Source organism: Balaenoptera acutorostrata, chromosome 19, assembly GCF_949987535.1.
Source record: "Balaenoptera acutorostrata chromosome 19, mBalAcu1.1, whole genome shotgun sequence".
Taxonomy (NCBI): domain Eukaryota; kingdom Metazoa; phylum Chordata; class Mammalia; order Artiodactyla; family Balaenopteridae; genus Balaenoptera; species Balaenoptera acutorostrata.
This window is the reverse complement of record NC_080082.1, coordinates 16019328-16033242: the sequence shown is the minus strand read 5'-3', so window position 1 is coordinate 16033242 and position 13915 is coordinate 16019328. Positions and strand designations below refer to the sequence as shown.

The following is a 13915-nucleotide window of genomic DNA, read 5'->3' as shown; positions in this document are numbered from 1 at the left end:
GATTGATCACTGCCCTTGTGAGTGGCAGGACACACCACTGGGATCCCGGAGCATTAATATGGGGGAACTGTCTTTGTTCCCCAATCACTTAACAAAGTATGACCTCATGGCAGAGAAACGGGGGTTGGCTCTGGAGCAGCCCAGGAACACCTTTTTCTCTAGCCCTTCGTCTTCACGCCCTCTGGTAGTCCGTCCTTATTCTGTACGTTTTGTACATGCACGGATTCCCCTTGGCTGCTCCTGGACCTGCACTGCCTGCAGGTCCCCTCCACCCGCAGCCCGCCCCAGCTGTCTGTCTCCTGTGATGTTTTCGGTCAGCATCTGTCTCTGCTCGTCGTGTGCCTGTGCGTCCGAGTCTCCAGATCAGGCTGGCTGCTTGGCCCCCTGCACTGGGGGCTCTCGGGTGGCCAGCGGCCCTGAGGCTATGGCACCCACTTGGGTACCAGCTCTCCATCTTTGTCTCCATCTCAGAGGAAGGTAATGAAAATAATCGGGCTTCATTAATTCCAGGCCCTGTGAGATGATAGCCATTTGGAGCCTGTTTGCCAATTAGATGGTCTAAATTAAAAGTGACCTTGGTATACTGCCGCTGCTTGCCTCTCCGAGTCTAATGAAGCTTTTCTCTCCAATTCAGTCCCCTTCTCAGCTCTTTTTTCTCTCTCACTCACTGTGTGTGTATGTGTGTGTGAACTGTTCATATGTTTCCTCTTCTCCCACCTACCTCCTTTTTCAGTCTTTCTCATTCTTAGATTTTAAAATCTGGTTCAGGGCTGCATTTGTTTCTGGCCCATATGAATTGTTAATATGGCCCTACAATTCTTCCTCTTGGGTTTTAGGTTTAAAAAAAACAAAAAAAGATAGACAATGACATAGAAGACATTTTAGAAGGGAGACAAGACAAAGAGAGAAACAGCCCTCTAGACTCCGTGGTCCAGCGCCCAGCCTGGCACATTTGGAAGGTAGTAAAGGAAAGGAGGGAGAAACCTCTGCAGCTCTCTCTGCTGCCATGAGTTGCTGGGCTTGCTGGCTGCAGATGTGCAGAGACCAGCTGGCAGCCATCGAGGTCAGGGGAGGAATTGAGCAGCCAGACCCTCACTGGCGCCGTCGACTTTGGATCCCCCACTAGCTAGAATGCTCAGTTCTGGAAGCGGTTGGCTTTTAACTCCATGCTTCAGGTTTTTGAGCAGGACCAGTGCCTCATTCACAAGGTGCAGAGACTGGCCAGGTCTGTGCCAGGAAGGCCTGTGGCTGAGGCTTTCCCTCTTTCTTTCCCTCCATCTGAGGTTCTTCATTCTATTTTTTTTTTACTGAAATATGAAGGATTTGAGTCTCCTTGGGAGTCTAGGTTTTGGCAAATGTATACTTTCACTTGGAATAGAGAGCCTTTCAGAAAGAAGCTCTACTCAGGCGAGCAGTGCCAAGGCTGTGGGGATGAGGGTCTCAGAGAAACCAAGTTCAGTACTTGCTCTAAGAAAATACCTTTGCTTTCCAGCATGTGGAACTTATTGGTTGCATTGATCTAACCTCAGACAGGGTGGCCTTGAGAGGTGAATTTGCATGAACAGTCCCGTTAAGAATTTAGCGAAGTGTATATACCCCTTGGCTGCTCAAGTTGTGGTATTTGGCCATTTCATATCCATGACCCAGAGAAAGCAAGGAGTGGGGAGGGCTCCTTATAATTCCAGCTTCTTCTGTCGAAAAAGAGTCAACATCCGTGGCCCCTCCCAGATGTCACAGTGGGGACCAGACCCACATCTAAGACTCTGGGTTTTATAAGGTGTGTCCTTGGGGCTTTCAGGCCCACTCACCTCATAGAAACTTGAAAGGCGTTAAGTCATAATCCAAAATAATGGTGAACTGAACAGGAGGTAGGAACTAGGTATTTACAAACCCACGTCACCTTTCCTAGTAGTTCAAGGGCAATTAACTTGAATCCAGGAATTTCCCTCGAGGGAGCCTGTGATTTCCTGAAATTATCTACAGTAGTTTGTTTTAAAAGTATTTTCTCTAGGAGCTTGCAACTTTCATCAGATTTTCTAACGAGTTTATGATCTCTAGAAGGGTAGTTATTCTGGATGTGAGCTTCTTGGACACTGGGACCCGGTCTTGCTCTGTCTCACAAGCGTGCAGCACGGGGACCTTGTACAAAGTTTAGTGAGTGATGGTCAAATGAATGGATGAGCAGAGTCATTTGAGGCCCTTCCTTCTCATCAACTAAGTTGTTTTGGAATGGCTTAAGCGTGAAGATTCTTAGTACCAGTGTGGAGCTCTTCTGTTTCTATCGTCATATGTGAGAATTGCTTGAACTTGAAGATTTTCAGCATCAGAGCAGAACTTCACATTTCTCTAGTTATATGTGAGACTTGTTTACTTGTTAGGAAGGTACTGCGCCTGTTCAGATGATATTTTCTTCCTACGTTCCCGTCAACTCTGCATGCTTGACTTGGCTCAGAGGGCTGAGAGGAGCACATGTGGTATCCAGATCATCACCACGGAGCTGCTTTGCGTGGTCACGGCCACCGATCTTGAGAGGCTCACATTCTGAGGAAGTAATGGCGCTAAGCAATTGAATTTTCTTACCAGAAAAACTTTGACTTTTGGTTAAAAGTCTGTTTTAATAGTCTGAGGTCCCCTCTATACATTAATGAGTAGAGTATGGGGGAATGTAACTTAACATACTCAGTGTTTATGGGTGTAAGATTATTGGAAGAATCAATCTACATGGATGTCAGTGTAGGAAGTATAGGTGTTTAGACTGATTGTGTACTATTGTCTGGCCAAACCTAAAACTTTTTGTTTGGCTTTTGAGTCTGTGGATGGGAGGGCTGGGGCAGAGAGAGTGAATGTGTAATGCCGCGTACGCTGTCTGTGCAGGGGAGCTGCTGGCAGCATCTAGTCCTCCGAGGGTCTCTGTGGTTTGGGCACGTTTGGGGTGGCTTGGTTATGACGCTGTGGCCAGGTTTTGTCCTCTTACACACTGGCATGCTCTGACGCTCCTAGTGAAAGGGAAGGTCTTTACAGAACTCTCTCTGCCCAGCACTGTTGAGCGACTGCCTTTCCCACGGACTTTCAGCCGTCCATCAGAGGCTGGCTGGGATAGACTCAACCTTCCACACTGTGTGGCAGCCAGATATGAGTGGGAAACAAGGAGTGCCAAGGCAAGTATTGAAGGAACTCAGCCTTTGGCCAACTCTCATTTTCTTCCGTGAGCAGAATTCCTCAGTGAGCCATTGGCAGGACCGTATTTTTAGCTCTTTACAAAAAAGCGTGGTAACTTTGAGTGATGAGCTTGAGAAGCTGGTAGGAGAGGGAGGAGTGGACACAGACACGGGAACATTAGCGTCCGAGAGCTGACGTGGGGCCCTCCAGCGTCCTGCACAGCCAAGAGGCTTCCATCGCAACCTCTCTGTTCAGACCCATGCGCAGACAGACCCCACCAGAATTTCTAGATCCTTAGGATTCTCTTTAGGGGTCTTCTTCTTTGCCTTTTGGGAATTTCTTGCCCATTAAGATTTTATATACCAAACCTTTTTTGTTTGTTTTCAGGGAGAGGTTGGGTACACTATAGATGAGAAGATGCAGGTAGATAGAAGTAATTATGTAAACACGTATGAGGCAAGACTTACAGGTTTGGAGGCCCAGATTAAGATGCAGAGGAGCATGTGAGGTTGATGATTATATTTTGGGGAGAGTTAATTGATGGAAGGTGAAGGCAGACAAAGAACCGCTGCTTACTGCCTTCTTGAATCCCAATCAGGAATTATGATTAAAGTCGCGGCGAGACAACAGAGGGCTGATGAATTGGTGTCTTTTTTTTTCTTTCTTTTTTGCCGTCATTCACACTTGATTGACTTCAACCTTTCAAGTGCAAAAGTCTCTCTTTTCCATTATTATTCATAGCCATCTGAGTTTTTCTAATTAAAGTGTATGAAAACAATTACTGATCCGTCGTACTGAGTCTGTTAGAGGGGATGTCTGCCTTACTGTAATGTGTATAAAAAGCCCACAGTTTTCTATAATGATGTGCAGCTGAGGTGTTAGATAATTTTATTCTTTTTTACTCTGTAGGGCTTTTTTTTTTTTCCACTTCTCATGATTCATTTTTCATAATTCCTAAAGATCCCAGGAAAGGACTGATCCCGCAGCTACAGCCGAGAAAGGAGGTGTGGGGGGAGTCTTTTTTCCTTTCCCTTTCTCCCCCTCTTGCCCCCAACCTCGTGCTCCCCCTCGGTCGAGGACTGTAAATTAATCGGTGACCTTTCACTTCTTGGATTCCCGCTGGACTCCCCAACCACACTGGTCAGAAATGCTTTCTATTAAAAAGAAAATAGATGGAATGAGTTTGGCAATCTCCGCTCCATTCCTAACGATTCATCCACAGCTAGCCGTAAGCAGCTGCTGGCGAGCTTTGTGTGAGGGTGCAGATGTCTGTGAGAGCAGGGATTCTGTGTCACATTCACCTGCCATGCACCTGCTCTTCGTAAACGCAGCGTTTCTCAGAGCCCTTCTCCGTAGTGCCTGTTGCTTAATTTTTGCACCTACGGGCATCCAGGTTGCTGAGATTATCCTAATACCCTGAAATGTATTGAGGAGTTACCTTTTTGGATTTATGGGGACAGCTTTCTGAGTTTCCTCTAGGAGTGGAACCTACCACGGATGATTCTAGTGAACATGTCAGCAGTGATTTTGAGCAAGGCCAGGATCCTCAAACCATTAAAAATTAATAGTCATTTATTTTAAATATTTTAAATTTTGAACAGTAATCTAGGTGTTCCAGTCTTTGTAACAGCAAGTGAAGATACTATCTCAATAGTTGTGTTTGATGGGAAAGTAATGCCTCCAGGTGGGGCTGGGCGCCATGTAGAAAGGTTAGTGGTGACTGTAAGTTTCTGTTCCTGTAACCTCAGGGTCAGTTTACTTCTCAGGCTGTCATCAAACAGGGAACGATTTCTAATTCATTTGGGAATATCATCGCCAACTACCTTCCCATCCTATAGTAGGCAAAGGGATATTGCTTCTTCTTAAATGAAGAACCTTTTAGCCTTACGTTGGATATTGAGGGCCTCCTATCACGTTAATGGAGGGCAAATGATAACTTGTTTGGACAAGCTTGTGGCCAGATGGCAGGAAAGCCTGGAGAAATAAATGCCGAAAGATCTGACCTTAAATTGTAGCTCTTTTGACCCAGGCTAATTCTGGAGTCGCTGTATTGGGAAACAACAGCCGTGGCCAAGGTGGTGCTGCCCTGTTGTAGAATGTAGGGTGCGGGGCACCCTCTGTGGCTGGAACACTGGCCAGAAGTCCCCTCTGATGCTGTGTACCTCAGGCAAAGACCCCAGGAGAAATCCTGACTGAAGTGAGTCATAAGAAATGCTCATCTGCACTTGATCTCAGCTTGTAAAGGGTTACAAAATGTTGTTTCCTGGAGAATCTGCCAGTGTGTCTGCGTGTCCTTAGCCTTCCCTTTGTTCCCTTCTCTTCTTCTCACCCTTTCCTTTCGCTCTTATTCCTCTCCTCTTCTTGCCTGAATACATTCTGAAAACAGTACTACAATGCTCCCTGCTTCAAGATTACAGTGTACTTTACTAGGTATGATTTAATTAGGGCCCTTATTATGTTTTCAGCAGCTTAAGGTGGGCCTTTCAACTTATCTACCTAATTGGTTGCACAAGAAGTTTCACAGCCCATGACAAAACATTGTCAGTGATCAAAGTCAAAATTCTGCATAAAGGAAAAATATTAATAATAAGATTATTCTTCAAGTGTGCACTGCTAATTATGTCCAGAATGTAACCGTAGAAACGCTTTTGACGGATGTGAGCTTTGTCTAATAAACATGAATCTTCAGTGAGCTATGAAAAGTGACACCTCCAGCTTTACACTGGTGAAGGCTAATTTTGCTTATTAAATAATTTTAACACATTTCCCTATTTTGTGTCTCTTTCCTCGCCCTTTGACTCGCCTCGCTTCTCTACCGCTTGCTCTTCAGGTGACTACCCCCGAGATGGCGATGCCCAGCAGCCTGTTCCTCCCAGCGGCTGTTCCAGATCGGGACGGGAACTCCAGTTTGGAGGAGGCAGGAAAGCCTGGTTAGTGTCATTATTCTTGACCCCTGAGAAGAGTAAACAAAATGAAACCTGGGGCCAAAATTTTCATGGAGCAAGAGTGCCAAGAATTCTTTACGATACTCCTAAAAGCTGAACGTAACTTTGCAAGGGATGAGGGGCACCGTTGTCAGCTACTTGATACTCGGGTTCTTGGCATGTATTTGTGTACAGACTTCGTATGGTTTGAAGTGAGAAAAAACCAGGTGAGAACCAGTGGGGTTTTGGTGGACACGTGTCCCCTTAGACTATACAGCCAGGAAGTGACTAACCAGAGAGTCAGCCAGTAGACCCATGACTTACCACCCTAAGCCATCAAATACTCCCTCTCTGAGGACTTAATTATTAGGGACCTGTGGAGCACATGGGTGATCTCAGGGCACTGGATTAGTTGTCTTTCTAGGTGCTATCTATCTGTGCACAGAGCTCTTCTCTGAGACTTCCAGGAGTGCCTTATGGGGGGCAGCGGAGAGGTGCATTTGGAAAGAACACTGTTGTAGGCATAGATGCTGCTGGTGCCCCACGGTGGGTCCTAGCTGGGCGGGGCCTTAGACCTCTGCTTATGAGTCTCTCCTACATCTTTGACACCTTGTCAGCAGCTAAGGTTTAAGTTGGGAAGAGTTACACCACACTGCTGCCCCACCGTGTCTCCCTTGTGATTTTTCCATATTAGGCAGTGTACAGCTGACCCAAAAAAGGGTCAGAATATTTATGGGTGTGATGATCTCACTGTAGAAAAAAGTTTTAATGTGTTTTCATAATTGGCCACTTGAATGTTCTTTGCTTATTGAATAGAGAGGACAGTCAAAAGTCACGTAATAACAAGAAATTATTTAATGCCTAAAAATATATACATGTCCCCAAATTTCTTATACTACAGTGGATAGCGGTTCTTGCAAATTCCCCACAGCTTAGGACAGCATTAATTCACATATTCTATAATTCAGATCCATGTAAAGGGGGTATCCCTTCAAGCCAGTTCTCGAGAAGTTGAAATGAATATTGTTTAAAAGACAGATTTGTGCTATGGTATAGGCCTACTAGATTTGAGGCTTTTTGTATTTCCTTTTCTTCCTCTCTATTCCTGTGCACCTGCTTATATAACACGTGCTCTCAGCGGTGTGGGGCTCTGTGGAGAGTGTGTGTCTGCAGGTTGGTTGGGTATTTCCCTCATCATGAGACTCTGTGTTCATGAGGCCTTGCTGGGTAGACAGCTCTAAGCCTTCTTTATCATTGGGCTTTTTTTTTTTTCCAGAAACCTCAGATGATCTGGGAAAGAACATCGTGCCCTCTGCCGGCACAGAACACAGTGGCGATGTGAAACCCTCTCCTGCTGACCCAGGCTCTGTGAGAGAAGATTCAGGCTTCCTGTGCTGGAAGAAGGGGTGCAACCAGGTTTTCAAAACTTCCGCCACTCTCCAGGCGCACTTCAATGAGGTCCACGCCAAGAGGCCTCAGCTGCCCGTGTCGGATCGCCACGTGTACAAGTACCGCTGCAACCAGTGCAGCCTGGCTTTTAAGACCGTGGAAAAGCTGCAGCTCCACTCTCAGTACCACGTGATCAGAGCTGCCACCATGTGCTGTCTCTGTCAGCGCAGTTTCCGAACTTTCCAGGCTCTGAAAAAACACCTCGAGACGAGCCACCTGGAGTTGAGTGAGGCCGACATCCAACAGCTTTATGGTGGCCTTCTGGCCAATGGAGACCTCCTGGCAATGGGAGACCCCACCCTGGCCGAGGACCATACTATAATCGTTGAGGAAGACAAGGAAGAAGAGAGTGACTTGGAGGATAAACAGAGCCCGACGGGCAGTGACTCCGGGTCGGTACAAGAAGACTCAGGCTCAGAGCCAAAGAGAGCTCTACCTTTCAGAAAAGGCCCCAACTTCACCATGGAAAAATTTCTAGACCCTTCTCGCCCTTACAAGTGTACCGTCTGCAAGGAATCTTTCACTCAGAAGAACATCCTGCTAGTGCACTACAATTCTGTCTCCCACCTGCATAAGTTGAAGAGAGCCCTTCAGGAATCGGCAGCTGGTCAGCCAGAACCCACCAGCAGCCCTGACAACAAACCTTTCAAGTGTAACACTTGTAACGTGGCCTATAGCCAGAGCTCCACGCTGGAGATCCATATGAGGTCTGTGTTGCATCAAACCAAGGCCCGGGCAGCCAAGCTGGAGGCTGCAAGTGGCAGCAGCAATGGCACCGCGAACAGCAGCAGCGTCTCCCTGAGCTCCTCCACCCCAAGTCCTGTGAGCACCAGTAACACCTTTACCACCACCAACCCAAGCAGTGCTGGCATTGCTCCAAGCGCCAGCTTACTGAGCCAAGTGCCCACTGAAAGCGGAGGAATGCCACCCCTGGGGAATCCCAGCGGTGCCAACACCGCTTCCCCTTCAGAGCCCAAGGAAGCCAATCGGAAGAAGCTGGCAGATATGATCACATCCAGGCAGCAGCAGCAGCAGCAAGCACAGACCCTGGCCCAGGCCCAGGCCCAAGTTCAAGCTCACCTGCAGCAGGAGCTGCAGCAGCAGGCGGCCCTGATCCAGTCCCAGCTGTTTAGCCCCACCCTCCTTCCTCACTTCCCCATGGCCACGGAGACCCTGCTGCAGCTGCAGCAGCAGCAGCATCTCCTCTTCCCCTTCTACATCCCCAGCGCCGAGTTCCAGCTCAGCCCCGAGGTGAGCCTGCCGGTGACGGGCGGGGCGCTGGCGCTGACGGGGGCGGGCCCAGGCTTGCTGGAAGAGCTGAAGGCGCAGGTGCAGGTCCCGCAGCAGGGCCATCAGCAGGTCCTGCAGCAGCAGCAGCAGCAGAGCCAGCTCTCTCTGCCCCAGAGTCACTCTGCCCTCCTACAGCCCAGCCAGCACATCGAGAAGAAAAACAAATTGGTCATCAAAGAAAAGGAAAAAGAAAGCCAGAGAGAGAGGGACGGTGCCGAGGGGGGAGAGGGCAACTCGGGACCAAAGGAATCACTGCCAGATGCCTTGAAGGCCAAAGAGAAGAAAGAATTGGCCCCAGGGGGTAGTTGTGAGCCTTCCATGCTCCCTCCACGCATCGCCTCGGACGCCAGAGGGAACGCCACCAAGGCCTTGCTGGAGAACTTTGGCTTTGAGCTGGTCATTCAGTACAACGAGAACAAGCAGAAGGTACAGAAGAAGAACGGGAAAACCGAGCAGGGGGAGAATCCGGAAAAGCTCGAGTGCGACTCCTGTGGCAAGTTGTTCTCGAACATCTTGATTTTAAAGAGTCATCAAGAGCATGTTCACCAGAATTACTTTCCCTTTAAACAGCTGGAGAGGTTTGCCAGACAGTACCGAGAGCACTACGACAAGCTGTACCCCTTGAGGCCTCAGACCCCCGAGCCGCCGCCGCCGCCCCCGCCGCCACCCCCGCTTCCGGCAGCGCCGCCCCAGCCGGCCTCCACACCAGCCATCCCCGTGTCAGCGCCACCCATCACCTCGCCCACGATTGCGCCAGCCCAGCCATCCGTGCCGCTCACCCAGCTCTCCGTGCCCATGGAGCTGCCCATCTTCTCACCACTGATGATGCAGACGATGCCGCTGCAGAGCTTGCCGGCCCAGCTGCCCCCTCAGCTTGGTCCTGTGGAGCCTCTGCCTGCGGACCTGGCCCAGCTCTACCAGCATCAGCTCAATCCAAGTCTGCTCCAGCAGCAGAATAAGAGGCCTCGCACCAGGATCACAGATGACCAGCTCCGAGTCCTGCGGCAATATTTTGACATTAACAACTCCCCCAGTGAGGAGCAGATCAAAGAGATGGCAGACAAGTCCGGGTTGCCCCAGAAAGTGATCAAGCACTGGTTCAGAAACACTCTCTTCAAAGAGCGGCAGCGTAACAAGGACTCCCCTTACAACTTCAGCAACCCTCCCATCACCAGCCTGGAGGAGCTCAAGATCGACTCGCGGCCCCCTTCGCCAGAACCTCAGAAGCAGGAGTACTGGGGGAGCAAGAGGTCTTCAAGAACAAGATTTACTGACTACCAGCTGAGGGTCCTGCAGGACTTCTTTGATGCCAATGCTTACCCCAAGGACGATGAATTTGAGCAACTCTCTAATTTACTGAACCTTCCAACCCGAGTCATAGTGGTCTGGTTTCAAAACGCCCGACAGAAGGCCAGGAAAAATTACGAGAATCAGGGAGAGGGCAAAGACGGAGAGCGGCGGGAACTTACAAATGATAGGTATATTCGAACGAGCAACTTGAACTACCAGTGCAAAAAATGTAGCCTGGTGTTTCAGCGCATCTTTGATCTCATCAAGCACCAGAAGAAGCTGTGTTACAAGGATGAGGATGAGGAGGGGCAGGATGACAGCCAAAACGAGGATTCCATGGACGCCATGGAAATCCTGACGCCCACCAGCTCCTCGTGCAGCACCCCGATGCCCTCCCAGGCTTACAGCACCCCAGCACCAACGGCCAATACAGCTTCCGCTGCTTTCTTGCAGCTTACATCAGAGGCTGATGAACTGGCCGCCTTCAGTTCAAAACCAGAGGCGAGTGATGAGAAACCAAAGCAGGCTGAACCTCCCAGTGCCCAGCCAAACCAGACCCAAGAAAAGCAAGGACAACCAAAGGCAGAGCTGCAGCTGCAAGAGCAGCCCGAGCAGAAGACAAATGCAGCCCAGCAAAAGCTCCCGCAGCTGACGTCCCCTGCTCCGTTGCCCCAGCCTCCTCCGCAAGCGCCGCCCCCTCAGTGCCCCTTACCCCAGTCGAGCCCCAGTCCCTCCCAGCTCTCCCACCTGCCCCTGAAGCCCCTCCACACGTCAACTCCTCAGCAGCTGGCCAGCCTACCTCCTCAGCTAATCCCCTACCAGTGCGAGCAGTGCAAGCTGGCGTTTCCGTCGTTCGAGCACTGGCAGGAGCACCAGCAGCTTCACTTCCTGAGCGCGCAGAACCAGTTCCTCCACCCCCAGTTTCTGGACAGGTCCCTGGATATGCCTTTCATGCTGTTTGACCCTAGTAACCCACTGCTGGCAAGCCAGCTGCTCTCTGGGGCCATACCTCAGATTCCGGCAAGCTCGGCCACTTCCCCTTCAACTCCCACCTCCACGATGAACACTCTGAAGAGGAAGCTGGAGGAAAAGGCCAGTGCCAGCCCTGGAGAGAATGACAGTGGGACGGGAGGAGAAGAACCTCAGAGAGACAAGCGCTTGAGGACAACTATTACACCAGAACAGCTAGAAATTCTCTACCAAAAGTATCTCTTGGACTCCAATCCAACTCGAAAGATGTTGGATCACATTGCGCATGAGGTGGGTTTGAAGAAACGCGTGGTACAAGTCTGGTTTCAGAACACCCGAGCCCGGGAACGGAAAGGACAGTTCAGGGCTGTGGGCCCAGCCCAGGCCCACAGGAGATGCCCTTTTTGCAGAGCGCTCTTCAAAGCCAAGACTGCCCTGGAGGCTCATATCCGGTCCCGTCATTGGCATGAAGCCAAGAGAGCTGGCTACAACCTAACTCTGTCTGCGATGCTCTTAGACTGCGATGGGGGACTCCAAATGAAAGGAGATATTTTTGATGGAACTAGCTTTTCCCACCTACCCCCAAGCAGTAGTGATGGCCAAGGTGTTCCCCTCTCACCTGTGAGCAAAACCATGGAGTTGTCTCCTAGAACTCTTCTTAGCCCTTCTTCCATCAAGGTGGAAGGGATTGAAGACTTTGAAAGCCCTTCCATGTCCTCAGTTAATCTAAACTTTGACCAAACTAAGCTGGACAACGACGACTGTTCCTCAGTCAACACAGCGATCACAGATACCACTACTGGAGACGAGGGCAATGCGGATAACGACAGTGCGACGGGAATAGCAACTGAAACCAAATCCTCTTCCGCGCCCAGTGAAGGGTTGACCAAAGCGGCCATGATGGCAATGTCTGAGTATGAAGATCGGTTGTCATCCGGTCTGGTCAGCCCAGCCCCGAGCTTTTACAGCAAGGAATATGACAATGAAGGTACGGTGGACTACAGTGAAACCTCGAGCCTTGCAGACCCCTGCTCCCCAAGCCCTGGTGCAAGTGGGTCAGCAGGCAAATCTGGAGACAGTGGGGATAGGCCCGGGCAGAAACGTTTTCGCACCCAGATGACCAATCTGCAGCTGAAGGTCCTCAAGTCATGCTTTAATGACTACAGGACACCCACCATGCTAGAGTGTGAAGTCCTGGGCAATGACATTGGACTGCCAAAGAGAGTGGTTCAGGTCTGGTTCCAGAATGCCCGGGCAAAAGAAAAGAAGTCCAAGTTAAGCATGGCCAAGCATTTTGGTATAAACCAAACAAGTTACGAGGGACCCAAAACAGAGTGCACTTTGTGTGGCATCAAGTACAGCGCTCGGCTGTCTGTACGTGACCATATCTTTTCCCAACAGCATATCTCCAAAGTTAAAGACACCATTGGAAGCCAGTTGGACAAGGAGAAAGAATACTTTGACCCAGCCACTGTACGTCAGCTGATGGCTCAACAAGAGTTGGACCGGATCAAAAAGGCCAATGAGGTCCTCGGACTGGCAGCGCAGCAGCAAGGGATGTTTGACAACGCCCCTCTTCAGGCTCTCAACCTTCCGACAGCATATCCGGCCATCCAGGGCATTCCGCCCGTGTTGCTCCCCGGCCTCAACAGCCCCTCCTTGCCCGGCTTTACTCCATCCAACACAGGTGGGTTCTGCTCTTGGTGACTCTCCCAGTATTAAATAGCTGCCCAATTAGCGCTTGTTCTATGGCTACCACACAAAACCTCCGAGTGTTGGCCTGATAGGAAGCTTCCCTTTCCTAGTTCTCTAACAGCAGTAAAACCTCAGGTCCCTTCCACTGAGTCTCCCTAGAGCTATGGTGTACGTGACTCTTTGACTTGCCAGTTCAAGGATGGGGACCTTGTGGTTGGAACAGGCTCCTGAAACCATTCTCGTGCCTAGTGTTCAGTAACACCACCAGGGTGTGTGTTATAGGCATGAACTTCAGGGTTCTGGCATACTAGATCCTGGGGTATTTTCAAGACAGCAGTTTCCATTATAGACCCTTCCATTCAGTCCTTGTGGAAATGCAGATCCCATCTCGATGTCTGTTGAAAATATAAAACATTTGAATGTCTAGCTAATCCTGGATTGTGCCTTCTGGAAATTGGTTCAAGAGAATTTAAGTCAACTCTTTGCCTTCCTCCGTAGTCCCACCTCCTTTTTCAGAGACGTGCTCTGGCAGGAGAGATGCTACCAGGAAGACGCTCTCATACGGTAGAGCCTTACCCCTGGGGTTCTCTTCCAGTCAGAAATAGAGTGTTACGTTAGTGCTTTTTGTTTGTTGGTTGGTTGATTTTGGGCTGCACCACGCGGCATGTGGGATTTCAGTCCTCCGGCCAGGGATCGAACCTGTGCCCCCTGCAGTGGAAACACGGAGTCTTAACCCCTGGACTGTCAGGGAAGTCCCTGGTTTCTAATTAGACTGCCTTTGTACTGGAATGCACTGACCAGGAGCTCGTATTGGGCACTGTGGTTCTGAATTATGACATGTTATAGTCCTCTAGACAGACAAAAATGTTAATGGTAACATGCCTTCGTTTTCTTCTGCCCGTTTCCCTTTCTAATTCAGAGTCACATACTTGGTAGTTATTTTTCCACTTCGTAGGGAGTGCTGCGGTTCTTCCTGTGTACCTCTCTTGTTCCTCCTCCTCTGCCCTCACCCGTCGTCTTTGAATCCAGCTGTCTTCCCTAAATTGGACTTTCACCTCCAGGATCCTGTGAGACTGAGGCACAAGTTAGCGGGTCCCTCCACAGCCTGTGTTGACCAGTACACATTCACCAAAGGAGAG

General features: G+C 49.7%; 1 protein-coding gene and 1 long non-coding RNA gene across 12 annotated transcripts in view; one reads left to right on the top strand and one right to left on the bottom strand.

The window, feature by feature from the left end:
- The window catches only part of ZFHX3 (zinc finger homeobox 3), a 314781-nt gene that overhangs the window by 296193 nt on the left and 4673 nt on the right, over window positions 1-13915 (top strand). For 7 of the 8 annotated variants that reach the window (XM_057534462.1, XM_057534461.1, XM_057534466.1 and 4 more), the window contains 2 exons: window positions 5990-6089; window positions 7360-12768. In XM_057534462.1, coding sequence (XP_057390445.1) covers window positions 5990-6089; window positions 7360-12768 — 5509 coding nt within the window. Of the gene's footprint in view, window positions 1-5989; window positions 6090-7359; window positions 12769-13915 lie in introns of those variants that run through there. The other variant, XM_057534465.1, reaches the window with a different exon arrangement.
- LOC103006972 (uncharacterized) overlaps window positions 6916-13915 on the bottom strand; it is a 173104-nt gene continuing 166104 nt past the window's right edge. For 2 of the 4 annotated variants that reach the window (XR_009006111.1, XR_009006113.1), the window contains 2 exons: window positions 11122-13849; window positions 6916-9821 (listed from right to left, as the gene is read on the bottom strand). This is a non-coding gene — a long non-coding RNA (uncharacterized LOC103006972). The remainder of the gene's footprint in view (window positions 9822-11121; window positions 13850-13915) is intronic. The other 2 variants (XR_009006114.1, XR_009006112.1) reach the window with 2 other exon arrangements.